Genomic DNA, 16,438 nt, shown 5'->3' on the forward strand with positions numbered 1-16,438 from the left:
GAGATTTTTCCCTGGATCCCAAAACCGGGACTACCAGCTTGATTTTTCATTATGTTCCTTTCAATGTTACAATACATATTTATACATGCCGAAGCATCCAATACCATGGACTGAAAACCATTGCGTCCAATACCATGGACCGTAAACCATCGCGTCCAAAAAACATGTGCGAAAAACATGCACAAAACCATAGGTGGGTCCGCCCAACCTAACATATGGTCCAAAACCAAAATTTTCCGGGGCACTGCCCCAGACCCCATTAAGTGGGGTTACGGGTGCCCTTCAAACCCCCTATTAACTACATGGAAAGAATATAACACAACCAAACATTGAACCCAAGACCTCTATTCTCATAAAGTAACTTGACCAAGTGAGCTAGTTTAAAAGGTTAGTAATTTTTGGAAAAGAGGAAGAGGGGTGTTTTTTTGGTTTTTTTTTTTTTTTTTGAGTCACTGAAACTTTGGGGTGCGTGCTTACTTGAAAAATATTTTTTTTCCTACAAAAAACAAAACCACACAACCCAACACGGACATGCAAAAAAAAAACCAAACCTTGTGGCTTGAAGTAAGCTTTTACGGGAAAATAAATATTTTCCTCAATGTTTTTGATTTTCCGATATCACACTAAGGTGCAGTGGAAAAGAGCATACGCGTGAGAAAAATCTTTCCTTTTTGTTTCTGATTTTCCCAGATCACACAAAGTCACGGGGCAAAAAGCATACACAAAAATGAAAGGTGTAGATCCAGTAATAAAAAACAGAGAGCTAAATAAACCGAAATAAACAGAGAGATGAATAAGTAAAACTACAAAAAAGACTGTATACCTCCAGACCTTAAAAATGACATAGTTAGGGCTACTAGAAACCTTTTCATGTGAAATGAAAGGGTTTCCTCACTGGAACAGATGCTCATAACACAATAGAGCAATCTTCTTGGCCCGAAAGAATTCAGAAACAATAGACCTAGGAAATGACAGTTGGATGTAGTTGTACCGACTTCGGATTTGGATCACCAATGGATGTGGCTCCCAAATAACTCTGATACCATGTAGGAATTTACAAGGTAAGTTATTTAGACAGAACACCAAAGGACACCGCTCACAAACAGATCACAAATCAATACACTAGTATTCTTGACGTGGTTAAAACCATCAAAGAGGGAAATAGTCCACGGCCTGAGCCAACACAACCACTTCAGGAAATTTATTAATAAAAGAATGAAAATTTACATAAGCTTCTCTCACGAACGGTTACCCTACAAATGACCCTCCATTCTCTTTAAATAGAGATCATGGACCAATCAAGTGTTAAGCCATAGATCAAGTGTCGGTAATACCGAGGAAAGAATGAACCGTCGGATCACTTCATGTCTATAACATACCATGACCACCGGATTGTAAGTTACAAATATACATAGTAAAGAAACACACTTTACCTAACTATACACTAGACCAAGTTATACTTAATTATTTCCTATGTGTCTGAATATCCTAACATCCCCCATCAAGAACAACTTGGGACAGGATTGAAGGATGTACAAATATGATACAATAGGCGAAGGAAGGAGGCATTAGAGCCTATGTTTCTTAATTTATATGTAGTAAGTTTATGGAGGTTGGAGGAGAGACCATGTTCAATACTATATTAGTCTCTATCAATGCTTTAATTTAACAACTCATCATAAATCTATAAAAAGAAATGTTAAAATAGTTAATAAATTTATATTCTTAATGAGTTTATTTTTAATTACAATTTAGGTTTGTATGAGATTATTTATTTGTTAGTGTGATTATCTTGAAGAATAAAGGATTGATTTCATAGGTGATAATTAAATTTGACAAATCATATTGTTGTGATTAAATTAACAATAAATATTAAACAACTTTACATTTAACTAAATATATATTAATATTTACATCATATTTAATTAACTATTAATCGTATATTATAATTAATAGATAAAATGACTTCTTTTTTTGTTAATTTTAACAAAAATCTAGAGGAGATTTTAAAAACTTAAGTTTAAGTTGTTTAATATATAGAATTCAAGTGCCTTGGGAATTCAAAGAGCTAAATTCGTTTATTCATTAAAAATGCATTTTAAATAACAACAAAATCAAAAACTTGCTTGAAATTACATTGTTGAATTCTGGTAAGAAAGGTCATTTCATATATAAGTTAGACTATGTCAATATTATTATTATCTAGTTTTAAGGTCATGGCCAATCCAGACACCAAATTGGTGTATGAAACCCCCTTGTTTGTGGGACAAGGGAAAATGGACCCACCTCCACACAACGATTTGACTACTAATTCTACGAAACCATACATACTCTACCCCCTCTAGTTTTGAGCATTTGACCTCTTGGGAAGAAACACATGCTCTTAACCATTAGGCCCACTGTATTTACAACCATTAGGCCCATTAATATTTACACCATTTAATATGGAATGACTTCACATTTGATATATATATATATATATATATATATATATATATATATACTTTCGCATTTGATGATATATATTGAATACTTTCACATTTGATGATATATATATATATATATATATATATATATATATATATATATAGATATAATAAAGTTATAAATAATTAACTTGAATCATTAAATTTGAGCTTCTTTAGTTATAAGATGATTATTCCTCTTTTGATTTTTATAATCATGTAGAATGAGCTATTAACTTGGTAGGAGATCATTCATAATGATGGTGAAATTGTAATTGAAAAATATATAAAAATTTCTATGAAATAAAGTAAGTTAATGAGTACAAAATAAATTTCATTAAAATAGTTTTTATAAGTTTTTTAATTTATTGTGTCGAGAGGTGCTCTCCACCTTATTATAGAAGAGATGTAAAATCCTATTATATTATGTAAACATTTTGACTCAGTCAAATCACATAAAATAATAATATTATTATTATAATAAATATAATTAATAATTAATGTACTCTAGATCCATCTTAACTCTACATCTACAAAGCGTCCAAAATGAACATATATCTTTTCATTCTAAAATAGGTTTGCATTTCAAGAAATTTGATCTCTCTCCCCCTGATCGGGGTGCGAGCCAGAGGGCGGCCCCATAAAGATAGTTTAAATGATGAGTACGTTAAGGTACAACACCACTACCCCCCACACACTCGAGGCAATGGGTGCGGTGGCCTTCTGCATGTATAAGGCTACCAACACAAAGGAAGGTGGCAAAGGTTTTCAGGTAAGTTTTCTGGCCGGTGGCGAATATAGTGGGAAGGGTGTTGCCAGTCTTTGTGGCCAAGCAAGTGTGGTAGATCATTTTCGATAGGGGGAATTCGTAAACAGTTTAGTGTAGCGTCTCCAAAAGATACAAAAGTTCCACGAGCTCCAAGCGAAGGCAATTGGGTATGTAACCTGTTTTTTCCTCCCCTCCATCATGCTCCCCTATGTCTAGTTTGGTATTTGGGTTTTGCATGGGGGCAATTGGCTGGAACGTGGGGGAAAATTGGGTTGGGGGAATTGTCTGGCGTCAGTAGTCTAGAAGAAGAACGTTAGCCCCATTGGAACCTCTTTGGTGTCAATTTTCTATGAAATTTTCCTCTCTCGCATGGGGTTAATTTGGCTCTGGGGCAGGGGTGTCAACCCTGGGGAATGCTACTGTCTAGTTTGGTTCAAAGACCAGGGGGTTAGGTGTTGGGATACTATTAATGTATGTTTTAATGTTGAAGCTTTCTTTCTTATGGTTGGATGGCTTATGGGGTCGTACATCCAAGGGCTGGGTCGAAGGGTCTGCGGGGTTGCTGTTGCGGGGCAGTCTCATCTAGGGTCTGGGAATTGGCATGAAACTGGAGTTGGCTATGCTAGACTCAGATTGCTGGGTGAAGGTTGTTTGGAAAATGGGTCTTTGGCTGTCTGGTTCTCGGGGTTGTGTAACCAAGGCTTGAGTCGAAATGCCTGCGAGGTCACTATAGAGGGGATGTGTTATATTCTTTCCACGTAGTTAATAGGGGGTTTGAAGGGCACCTGTAACCCCACTTTATGGGGTCCGGGGCAGCGCCCCAGAAAATTTTGGTTTTGGACCATATGTTAGGTTGGGCGGACCCACCTATGGTTTTGTGCATGATTTTCGCACATGTTTTTTGGATGCAATGGTTTTCGGTCCATGGTATTGGACGCGATGGTTTTTCGGTCCATGGTATTGGATGCTTCGGCATGTATAAATATGTATTGTAACATTGAAAGGAACATAATGAAAAATCAAGCTGGTAGTCCCGGTTTTGGGATCCAGGGAAAAATCTCTGTGCATATGTGTTTTATGGGTTATGCTCTCGCATTTTTTATTTTCTTTGTTTAAGAATTCGTATGCAGGTAATTTATGTACAGGGTTAAAGCCTACCGGATGTGCCACCCTAGAGTCTGTAGGTTCGTTGAGGTGGTGTTGCATTACCTGGGTTGGGGTATTGGTCACAAAAATGTTGGAATTAGTTATGAGGGGCTTGGAATTTTCATTTTGGGTTACACTGCTAAAGGGCTTAGGGTTGGCTAGCTGTTAGGGTTTCGTACCCATAGCCTGGGTCGAAGCGTCTCCAAGGGTCATAGTGGGTTCAGGATTTTTAGTTATGTTCGTTATGCAAAAGGATTTGGGGGGCACAAGGTTGCATGCACAATTGGGGTGGCGGACTTTGGTGGGTGGCAGGGCCTGCGGACAATGGAAAGACAAAGTATAATTTTTCATCAATTCTGTTTTATTGATTCCATGAAAGATACGTAGCGAGGTAAGCCTCCCTGGGTGTGAGGGGTTTTGAAGCTTGCCTCCTCACTTGCACAGGGAATTTCCAGTTTTTATTTGATTACCAGGCTTCGAGATTGTGTGGCTATGGCTAGAACAATGAAGACTAGGGGTTGAGGCAAGAGACCTCAGTTGGCTAAGCAGGAGAATGAACCTAGCTCCTCGAGTGAGAGACATGGAATAAATCCAATCATTAACCTCATCAATGAAGCGACCTCAACATACAGGGAGGGGACCACCCGGATGCGGGTGAAAGTACAGATAGTATGGCAAGGCCACATGGCCAGCGAGAGCTGCCACGAGCCAGCCCGTGGAGGGACGAGGCACATCACGCCGGTGGAATAAATGAGGGAGCTCCTGCTCCAGTTCGTAATTGAATTAATGTTGGCAGCCGGTGAGAGAAGAGCGCATTCATGACGCTCAGGTTCCAAGAGAGAGCCATGGATATTAAGGCTGGAGCAAGGCTGTTGCTGCGACATTCTTGGCAAGACCAGTCCGAGGTGCAGGAGTGCTGGAACATTCTCTGCCCACTGGAGATTCTGGATATTGGGAATTGGATCAGTGAAGCGGAAATTCTGGTCAGTTCCTCCGTCCATATGGCCAGAACAAGAGAAAGACAACCATGTCGAAGAGGGCCTGGTCGTGGGGCACCTTCTCGCCCTCCCGCAGCGGCAGAAGCGCATCACCATTGTTGTTGTTGCTACTGTTTTCGCAGAGTCGGAATTCCCCACCTGCAAGTATCTCAGTTCATGGACACCTCCGTCCCGAATGAGGGACCGCCAGGGCCGCCTGCGCTTCCAGCATTTGGCACAGCCGTTTTTAAGTTGGGAAATCTTAATGCCCATATTTCAATCCTCTTTGCCAGAGACGCAGAGAAGGACCATGATGGAGCAAGCAGCAGAGAATTACCCTCTGCGAATCAGTTGGACAAGGTCGAGGAACAAGCAATCGATGCAAAAGGAAAGGCGCCCATCCATATTCAGACGCAGGAGGCGTCGACGTCCAGAGCGGGAGCGGAAGAGGTCCAGGCAGACCCCCAGGAGGGCTTTGGGTACCCGGTCGTGGAGATGGAGCCGGAAGAATTGGAACCAGAAGAATAGCGCCACCATCCATCCTCCTTTCAGGTCCTGTTTTGTGGTCTTCTGTCTCGGTCGCTTGGTCCTGTTTTGCGGTCCTCTGTCTTGGTCGCTTATTATGAATGGGTCTGGTAATCTTTATGTAGGTCCTGCTATGTTTTCAATTATGTCACTTAGTTTATTATGGAAGTCTGCTAATATCCAAGGTCGCCCCTGCGTGGGTAGTGTTTTTGAGTCTCAGCCCCTGCGTGGGCAATGTCAAAGCTAAACTATGACTTTTGATGAGGTTTTGGGGCATCCAAAGCACAATGCAAGCAAATGTCAGCTGCTATACCACAGTGCCATCGCTGGCCTTGGAAAACTTGTTTCACTGCATGTAATTTCTCTCTGTATATAATATAATTTCCTAGAGTAGTCTTACTGAGAAAAAAAAAACATACAGGGAGGGGACCATCGAGGAGATTAGGAGACTGATAGAAGAATGGGAAGCCGATTTGAACTACCAGGCGAGCGCGACTGAGATAGAGATGGAAGACTGGTGAATCCTCGTGCCGGACCCTAAACACACTCAAGGGCGAGTGACACAGTTCAAGCAGACCCTGTATCTGTATTGGCTTATGAAAAGTCTCCTGGGTAGGGCCATGGAGAAAATTTTGGTGAGCATGGCGGCAACTGTATAAGACTTTCCTAATTACAAACAAGATTTCCAGAAGCTGCAATTTCAAATGCAGAAACAAGAAGGGTGTCTCGGCCGCATTGAGAAACACTTCCCTTGTTTGTTCCCATAGACAGAACTGCCTAGTACTAATGCTAAAGATCTAGCTCTGGTCGAATCTGCCTTTGCCGAGCAAGATGATTAGAATGTTTTCTTTTTGTCATTTTCTATTAATATTTATGCGGTATCTTTTACTTTTCAATTTGCAGTGATATATGCTTATATGCAAATAGAGTATGGATGTGGACATGATAATCAAACTTATATAGCTTGGATGGCAAATAGAGTATGGATGTGGACATGATAATCAAACTTATATATCTTGGATAGAAAGACTCAGTATTTTTTTCTACTGGATGACTTATCATGCGGTTAGGTGGCCAACAGACTCGGTTTCCTGATGGGCAAGTTGAGGCCACCTAACCTATTTTATGTGGTTGTAACTTGCTTATAATAATAATAATAATAATAATATCCATTTTTAAGGTCACAGCCAAGCCAGACACCAAATTGGTGTATGAGATCCCCTTGTTTATGGGACAAGGGACCCACCTCCGCGCAACGATTTGACTGCTAAGTCTATGAAGGCATACATACTCTACCCCCCTCTGGTTTTGAACCTGTGACCTCTTAGGAGGAAACACATGCTCTTAACCATTAGGCCCACTGAAGTTGTATTAGACATTTTTATCCATTTAGTATACATTTTAAGGTCAAGCCAGACACCAAATTGGTGTATGAGACCCCCTTGTTTGTGGGACAAGGGACCACCTCCGCGCAGTGATTTGACTGCTAAGTCTACTAAGGCATACATTCCCTACCCCCTCTGGTTTTGAATTTGTGACCTCTTAAGAGGAAACACATGCTCTTAACCATTAGGCCCACTGAAGTTGTATAGATGATTTACAAACAAACAAAAAAGGAAGGAAACACATGCTCTTAAAAGGAAAGATCTACCAAGCTTACAAACAAACAAAAAATGATTTCTCTCGACACTTGGTAGATGGGGAGTTAGGATAGATGTAAGCTAATTTTTAAAAAAATCAAATAGTAAAAATAAATAAATTAATTAATTAAAATTTCATTTTATTAGAAAAATAAACTGGTAAAAAAGAGTAAACTTATAACTTAATTTTATATAAAAATATTACATTATTGGATACATATTGTTTGCTTTATTAAATTAAATTAAATAGAAGGGTACGACTCTCCATAAAAAAAAATTATGAAGGGGTACATCTCTATAATATTTTATTTGGAAATAAAGGTTAAGTAGTATGGGCTTTGAACTAAAATGCCAATTTTATTTTTACAAAAATTAAAAATTTATGAATAGTTGCACATCTTTCTAAATGAAAATAGACTAGTAGTAAAGTTTTAAATAATGACCATACATCTTTAAATAACAAAATGATATAATGTTCATATTTTCTGAAGAAATCACATAGAGAAGAAAGGGTCTACGCGTTTCGAACCTAGATCTTGCTCCTCATCGTGGTCCTAAACGTAGATCTAGGTTCGAAACGCGTGGACCCTTTGTTCTCTATGTGATTTCTCCAGAAAATATGAACATTATACATGAATCACAAAAGCATAAAATCTAGGAACAAAATGATATAACAATTTTGAGAACATGGTATAACAATTCTCGTCCATCTTGACATGAGAACATGGTATGATAATTATTATGCATTTTGAGATGAACATTTGATAGAAAGGTAAAAATTGTATTAAAATATTTCATTTAATTAATGGGAACTTTCGTTATGGATTTTTGTTTATAAGATTTTAGTTTACTTAAAAATTATTGAAATAATCAATATCAAAAATAAATAGAGAAAGTAAAACTTCACTTCATTGGAAAAAAAATAAAAATCTATTTATTAACTTAATTTTATATAAAAATATTGCATTGTTGAATGTATCTTGCTTGCTTTGAGATTAAGAGTTAAATGGAAAAGTATATCTATCCATAATATTTTTTTTGAAAAAAGGTTAAATAGCATAAATTTTAAACTAAAATATCTTTTCTTTTTTCTTTTTTCAAAAATCAGAAATTTATAACTGATTACATATTTTTCCAATGAAAACACCCTAATAATAAAAACGTTTTAAATACTTATCTTAAATTTTTTTATAATAATATGATATAATAATTCTTGTGAATCTCAAAGTAAAAATATGATATACATTTCGAAATGAGAACATGGTATCATAATTCTCATGCATCCGGATATTATAATTCTTATACATCTCAAAGTAAGAACATGGGATCATAATTCTCATGGTGTAATTAAAAAAAAAAATTATGAATACATGTTATGATAGTAAAACGTCTAAGTCTCTACACAATATTGTATTGATTTTGATATAAAATATTATTTCTTATTTTTTATTTTATCATATTAAAATTTTAAAAATAAGTACACATTGTTTAAGAAAAAACAATATTATAATAATAATAAAGTTTTAAAAATTATTAATAGAGGATACATCTTTTTATAATATTTTATTTTGGAAAAGATTATGTGATAAAATAAATAAACTTTATTTTGAAAGATTATTTTTGACCAAATTTTGGTTTATCGGACCTAAAGAAACGAATTATTTAGTTTGATTTAAGATTTTATTCCTATGCTCAAAAAGCTTGGAGAGAAGCCTCCCTAGCTCACTGTAATTTTGACAATGTAAAAGGCTAGAAAGGTCACTATTGCAACAAAGATTTTGAAACTGAGATCTAATGTGGTTGTAGGCAGGGCACTCTAAGAGGAAGTGATTTTGGTCCTCGATGTTCGTATTCTCACAGAGATGGCAGAACCTTTCCATCCATGATGTTTTACGCACTACCCAACCACCCGTTTGACGATGGAGCTCATGAAGGTTCGTTCTAATCTTTACTATATTAATTTTCTTCTTTGAGCTAAATAAAACAGAGAAATACTTTTGATCTTAGAGGGTGGAGTTGATGACCTCCTTATAACTACTTATATTTTTTTCAGATTAAAACAAAACAATAATAATGAAATTTTAAATAATTATTATACATCCCAAAATAAAGAAAATATAACTATATTGACTTTTTCGAAAAAAATTTAGATATTTTATTTGAAAAATGTTATTTGACGATATATTGTCTTTTGTTATTTATTATGTATAGTAATTAAAAATTTATAAATGATTACATCTTCCAGGATAAAAATAGACTAATAATAATAGTTTTAAATATTTATTACAAATTCTAATAACATCTTATATTCTATGATAAAAACATATTAATTGGTTACTTCTAAGTTTGTGAAATCGTAGAAGCAACGCAATATATGTTTAAATCTCGGACCCCACAATTTACGGAATAGAACATAAATGTTTACTAGTTCGACTAGTAGTAAAGTGCTAGGTGTTTACTCGTTCCGCAAAATTAAAAAGTAAAATGATGAAAACATAATTTTGTTGGTTGATATTTTTAAACAATTTTTTTGAGATAAATATTTACTAGGTAATAAAATTAATGTTCATAAAATTTTAATGGTCAAAATGAAAACACACTAATAATAAAATTTAAAATAATGATCACATGTTTCAAAAATTATCAATCATTTCAAAAATATGACCATATTGTAAAGATATAATTATATTAGATAATATTACCATATTGTAAAGATATAATTATATTAGATAATACTTTTCAGATTTATAATTTTGTGAATAATCATTGTAGAATAAGTATTAATGTTAATAAATCTCAATTTATACATAAAAAATAATTAGAATGATAATTGATACACAATTACAATGTAATGTTTATATTAATAAAATTATATAAAATTTAGATTAATAAAATTTTAACTTTAAACATAAATAAAATTAATATCTATCTATTAAAATAATGATAAAACCAGAGGCTAAGTAAAATGGTATTCATTCTATACCTTTTATTACTTCGAATGGTATTCATTCAATATTTGAGGCTAAGTAAAATAGTATTCATTCCATACTTTTTACTACTTATAATGGTATTCATTCAATACTTGAGGTTAAGTAAAATGGTATTCATTCCATACTTTTTATTATTACTTATAATGGTATTCATTCAATATTTTTTATTATTTAGAGTGAAGTGAATTGCACGACATTTTTTAAAATATATATATAAGGACTTGTAAAGGATTGGATTACAAAAAGTCAAAAATAAAGAATTCATGGTCTTATAGACTATTTTTAGTCTTGTAGACCTTAAAATATTATTTTATAAAAAATAAATAAACAAAGAAGATTGTCACAAATAGATTTCCTCTATTTTTCCAAGTGACAATTTAGATTGGATGACTATTTCTCTTTAAATTTGTTTTTTTTTTAATAACCATTTCTCGTTTGAATTTAGTCTTTTTCCAAAAAAATCTAACTTTTCCGAATTTTAATGATTTTTTAATAATAAAAATCTGCACCATCAAAAATCTAGAAACACCCAAAACCCAAAATTCCTTAACAAATATAAAATATATTTCCAAAAATTCCATTATTTTCATAGATAACCTATACTGAATATAGATATTGAGGTATAGATATTGGACAGGATTAATAAATAAAACATTCAATATTTTATTTAGTTTTATTTTTATGTTTTAAAATAGAAAAAGGTCCAACTTTATCATTTTTCACTATTCAACGACTTGATTTTATTTTAAAAAATAAAGGTTATTCATTTTTCAATATTCAACTTTGTCTGAGTCTCCTTAAAGTAACCCCTTTGAATACTCTTCAAATATGCCAAAATTTCTGGAATTAAAGATTCTGTAAATTAACATCAAAATCAAAATGGAAGTATAACTTCCGTCAAAATTCCAATCACATTTGCATTCTGTATACAGTATTTTAACCTTTTAACACTGTAAATCCATTTGAATACGATCTGCATTAGACCATCCACTATGGAAATCCTCGGCACGGTACTGGCTAAACACATTTTATGTGAAAAACCTTCTGAAATTCAGTCAGAAAACAATGTAGTTGCCAATCAGCTTTCGCCTCGTCATGAGGAAACCAAACCTGAAAAAGCGGAGAATGAAGCTCCTACTGTTCATCCTGATGAAAGGCCGTCAAAATCTGAAGCTCAGGCCTTTGGAGAGCAAGTTAACAGTTGGCCTGGTACGACTACTGCATTTAAACTACGGAAGACTTTCATGTCAATTGAATCGCCACAATGGCTGCCCAAAGGATGGATCACTGAACTCAGAATTAGAAAGGGAGGCTACAGTGCAGGCAACGCAGATAAGGTACTGATACCCACTTGTTTTCCTCTATGTTTAGCATTGGATTGAAGCCTCTGCTTTTGTTTTCCTCCCTGTTTAGCATTGGATTAAAGCCTCTGTTTTTGTTTTCTTTGAACTGTAGAAGACCAACCATCTTGCATTAATTTATTTTCATTTTAATGGCTGTTTCGCTAAGCTGTTTGAAGTTTTAGAGATAGGGGTCTATTATGTGCAGTAAATATATTTTTAGCTATGTTTAAACAAATCAAAGAATGGAGGTTGTTGCAGTTCAGAACAAAGACGCTCAAAATCAGTGTGGTATCTACAGAATGTGCATCCTACTTACAAGCTATAGCTATATTTGATTCAGAATATTTAATTTTTCAACTTCTTTGTAGGTTGCTTTTAAATCTGAGGTGCGCAAGTACACGAAATTACTGGAGATTTTCATTCAATTAGCATGTCTTCAATGTGGCCTCTGTAAAATTCAACCACTGTTTAGCTGGTGAAAATGGTGAAATTGATTGTTGTTTAGCCCATTGAAGAACAAAAGACTGATTCTGATCATTTCCTTTCGTGGGTTTTCCCGCTTTTCTTTTGTTTAGATTTGGGTTGCAGCCAACTTTGTGAAAGAGTTTGCTCTTTACATCATAGGTACTAAATTTGGCCAAATTACTCTTTGCTCTTTACATCATAGTTACTAAAAGAAAATTTAGAAATTAAATTTGGGCTCTAGTTATCTTGCCAAAGAACTTGCTCCTTATACCACCGTTACTAAATTTGGCCAAATTAGTAAAAAAAATTAGAAAATTATCAATTTATTAGATTCAATCAAATTAGTAAAAAAATTCGAAAATTTGTTAGGCAGAATTTTGAGCAAATTTTGACGAGGGTTCTGAAAATAGATGAGGACTGGTTGGAATGTTGGTGGATTTGGAATTATGGACAAATTTTGATGAGGGTTCTGAAAATAGATGAGGCCTGGGTTGGAATGTTGGTGGATTTGGTTTTCGGTGTACTCACAAGTTCATTTTGTGCTCTGTTTCATCCGCAAATAGTTATTAGGTAAGAAGCCGTTTTTCATACTTTTCAGATTCTCTGCTGTGATGAGATAAATGCTGCTATTAATATAAATGCTATCATCCCTCGCTATACTCCCTTTTCTAGCTTATGCTCCTGGTTTGAAAGCCAATGGCCAACTCTTGGATCTGCCTCCCCTTACTCCCTTCTCCTGCTTATGCTCCTGGTTTGAAATCAATGCCCAACTTTTGGATCTGGTTACCCTTGTTCTTTACTAAGAGAAGGTTCCTAACCTGGTGAGTAATGAATGAAAAATAGTTAAAATAGAAGGGGCAAATTTGAGAGGCCAGGGTTACTGATTTGTTGCCATTCAAATAGCTAGATTCGAAATAGTCATAACACAGATCAGGGGAAAACTTTAGCTCGGCTATGGTAAAGGTCCTCATTTCTTTTCACTTTAGCTGGGCTATGGTAAAGGTCCTCATTGACCTCCTTATAAATCTTTTTCTTCTTTACTCTTTCATTTTCCTTACTATCAGTTTTGGTTCTTCCTCGCCCTCATTCTTTTAGGGAGAAATTCTTCCAGGAAAGAAGTTTTCTGATATCAATGGAAATTTCTGATAAATTACAGAAAATTGATGGAAGGTACTTATTGGGTATGATAGCTCCAAGATTAAACCATTATCAAATCTGTAAAAAAAACTGATCAAGATTAGCAAATCAATGTTAAGTTGAAAATAATTTATATTTTCAAGATTTTTGGATAGGGGAGGGAAAAAGATTTTGAATATAATTGTTGCATCAGCTGTATGTAACACTGTGACTTTGTGCCAAGACTGCTTCCCGTGCAAATTACACATGATATTTTATATTTTGAAGGGTTTGGCCAGTATGTTATTTTGTAACCAATTTTTAAGGGTCTAGTGACTCTGTTATTTTGTACCAACCACCAAGGTTCAAGTCCCCCTTCATGTATTTGGGGCCAATTACAGGTCATCGGTATATTTGGCCTGAACATTTTGCGTCATGCAGAGTTCTGCCCAGAATCATAATCGGCATGTTAGAACCATGATTGTGGGCGCCATTCAGAATTCCACCAATGTTTAAACCATGAAAGTTCAGCGAAAGTATTTGCCAGCGCTTGCTTTGAATTATTATTTTATTTTCATTTCTTCCCGGTAAATCTGAGCGTAACAACTGTTTATTTGCAGCTTTACTACGAACCAGTTAAAGGACGCCAATTTAGGTCCAAGAACGACGTGCTCAGTTTTCTGGAGACTGGAAAGCGGCGGAAAAGAAGACCTAAAACGACATCTGAAGGAAAAGATGGGGATGAAACTAAAGATTTGTCTGGAACACCATCTGAATTTGATTCCAGTGCTTCAAATATTGATGGAACTTCTCTGGAAGCGGGAAAACGTCATAAAGGATGGCCTAAAATGGACCCTCAAAGAGAAATCAGATACGAAACTAAAGATTTGTCTGGAAAAACATCTGAATTTTATTCCAGTGCTTCAAATGTTGGTGGAATTTCTCTGGACGCGAGAAAGCGTTCTAAAGGAAGGCCTAAAATGAACCCTAGAAGAGAAGCCGGAGGTGAAACTAAATATTTGTCTGGAAAAGCATCTAGATTTTATACCAGTATTTCAAATATTGGTGGCTTTTTTCTGGAGACAGAAAAGCTGAATGAGCAAAGGGCTAAAATGAACTCTGATGGACAATTTCGAAATGAAACAGAAGGTTTGTCGAGGACAACATTTGAGATCGATTCAGGTGCAATAAATAATGGTGGTATTTCACCATATGGTGCTACTTCTCCCTCTTTGGTTTCATCCCCTTCCCATACTATGCTTTCCCCCATATCTGGTAGTTCTGACTTGCTTCTTCACAATAACTATTCTGCTTTGCCTTCCAACCCTTTCCCCATTGCTCCAATTGTTCCTCAGTTTATGCCAACTGCTACACCTATGTCAAGCTTTCCTAACTCAGTTGCATCACAGTGTGAAACTGATCTCAGAATGTATGCTACTCGTCCCATTTTGGTATCATCGCCATCCTCTAGTATGCTATCCTCCATAACTGGTAGCTCTGACTTGCTTGTTCACAACAACCATACTGCTTTGCCTTCCAACCCTTTCCCCACAGTTCCAATTGTACCTCAGTCTGCTCCACTTGTATCAAACTTTCGTGACTCGGTTGCATCACAGAGTACATTTGCTTCCATGATGTCAGATACCATGACAAGGCACTTAGCTGGTACTTATGATTTGCTTTTTCCCAATAAACATACTGCTCGTTTGCCTTCCGACCCTCGTCCTATGTTTGGGTTTACCCCTCAGTTGGACTCTGTTCGGTTTGCCACTCAGTTGGAATCTGTTCGCCTTACCCCTCAGTTGGAATCTGTTCGGTTTACCACTCTGTTACAAGCTGTTAGCAATGCAAATATACCAACTGCTCTACCTAGTTCACGCCTTCATTCCTCTACTATATTACAGAGTGCAAATAACCCAGATACCATTTCAACTGGTTTTGATGATCTAGGAAGGATGCCCACAAAATTTCAATCGCTTTTGGATGGCGCAGAAGGATCTAAGGTCCATATATTCACTGAGGAGAAGCCTACTGAATCAAGCAAGAAAAGGAAGCCTTTTATATTCACTGAGGAGAAGCCTACTAGATCAAGCAAGAAGGAAAGGAAGCCTTCTTTGGATCTCAATCTGTAAAACACATGTAAAGGGAACATTTTCTTCATTTTCCATCTTGATCATTCTTTTTCTGTTTCCAAGGCATTTGAGTATAAATTTGCAATCACCATTTCAAAGTAATAATGGTGATCCTGTGCTAAATTATAATTTTGTCTCTATTGCTCAATGACAAAAATTGCAAAAATTACCTTGGAATTGGATGGTATGGCTCAGAATCATAAAGTGCCAGGCAGTATTTGGGAGATTCAACTATTTTGCACAATCAGCTACTATGTCAGTGACAATTCTTTAACTTAACATTTACTCATTACTGCATGTATAAATCTTAGACACAATCTGCATGACTTTGCATTGCTTACATTTATTTGTTTTCCACTGCAAATTCTTTCTGATCAAATATAGGTAGTCTATTTTTATGTGATCCAGTATGGGACAAAGTTTTCATCTATAAAGCTGGATGAGTGTGTAAAATATTCAAATAAAGTAAAATGAAGATGAAAAAAATCTCTACCTAAAGTAAAAAAAAATACCTTTTTCTTATTACTTCTGCCTTGATATCCATGTTATATGGAATAAAAAAAATTCCGAACAAAATACCTTTTTCTTATCACTTTTGCCTTGATATCCATGTTATAGGGAATAAAAAAAATTCTGAACAAAATTAATGCACAAATCTGAAATTTAAACTACTTTGATGCTACTCACAATAAACACAGATTTTGGATTTAACTAATATATATTTTCTCTTGGGCAGCATAAAAATTATTTTATGCCTATTTAAAATATAATATATCTGGTGCCTTGGGCTATGTCAGAACTATTTTTGCAGTGAATATTTTATGCGACTTTCTGAGATTTCACTTGATTGTGGAGAATAATTCATCTTGG

General features: G+C 35.3%; 1 protein-coding gene across 1 annotated transcript; it reads left to right on the forward strand.

Moving 5' to 3' along the window:
* Positions 1–11,491: 11,491 nt before the first annotated feature.
* Positions 11,492–15,774, forward strand: LOC149235741 (uncharacterized). The gene is made up of 2 exons (XM_089461451.1): positions 11,492–11,849; positions 14,057–15,774. The coding sequence occupies exons 1-2, from the start codon at positions 11,505–11,507 to the stop codon at positions 15,566–15,568; spliced, it is 1,857 nt and encodes a 618-aa protein (XP_089317577.1). The 5' UTR covers positions 11,492–11,504; the 3' UTR covers positions 15,569–15,774.
* The last annotated feature ends 664 nt before the right edge of the window (positions 15,775–16,438 follow it).

The sequence above is a fragment of the Pinus tabuliformis genome, chromosome 8, assembly GCF_031772625.1.
Source record: "Pinus tabuliformis cultivar Carrire ecotype Pingquan chromosome 8, CPIR1, whole genome shotgun sequence".
In the NCBI taxonomy this organism is placed as follows: domain Eukaryota; kingdom Viridiplantae; phylum Streptophyta; class Pinopsida; order Pinales; family Pinaceae; genus Pinus; species Pinus tabuliformis.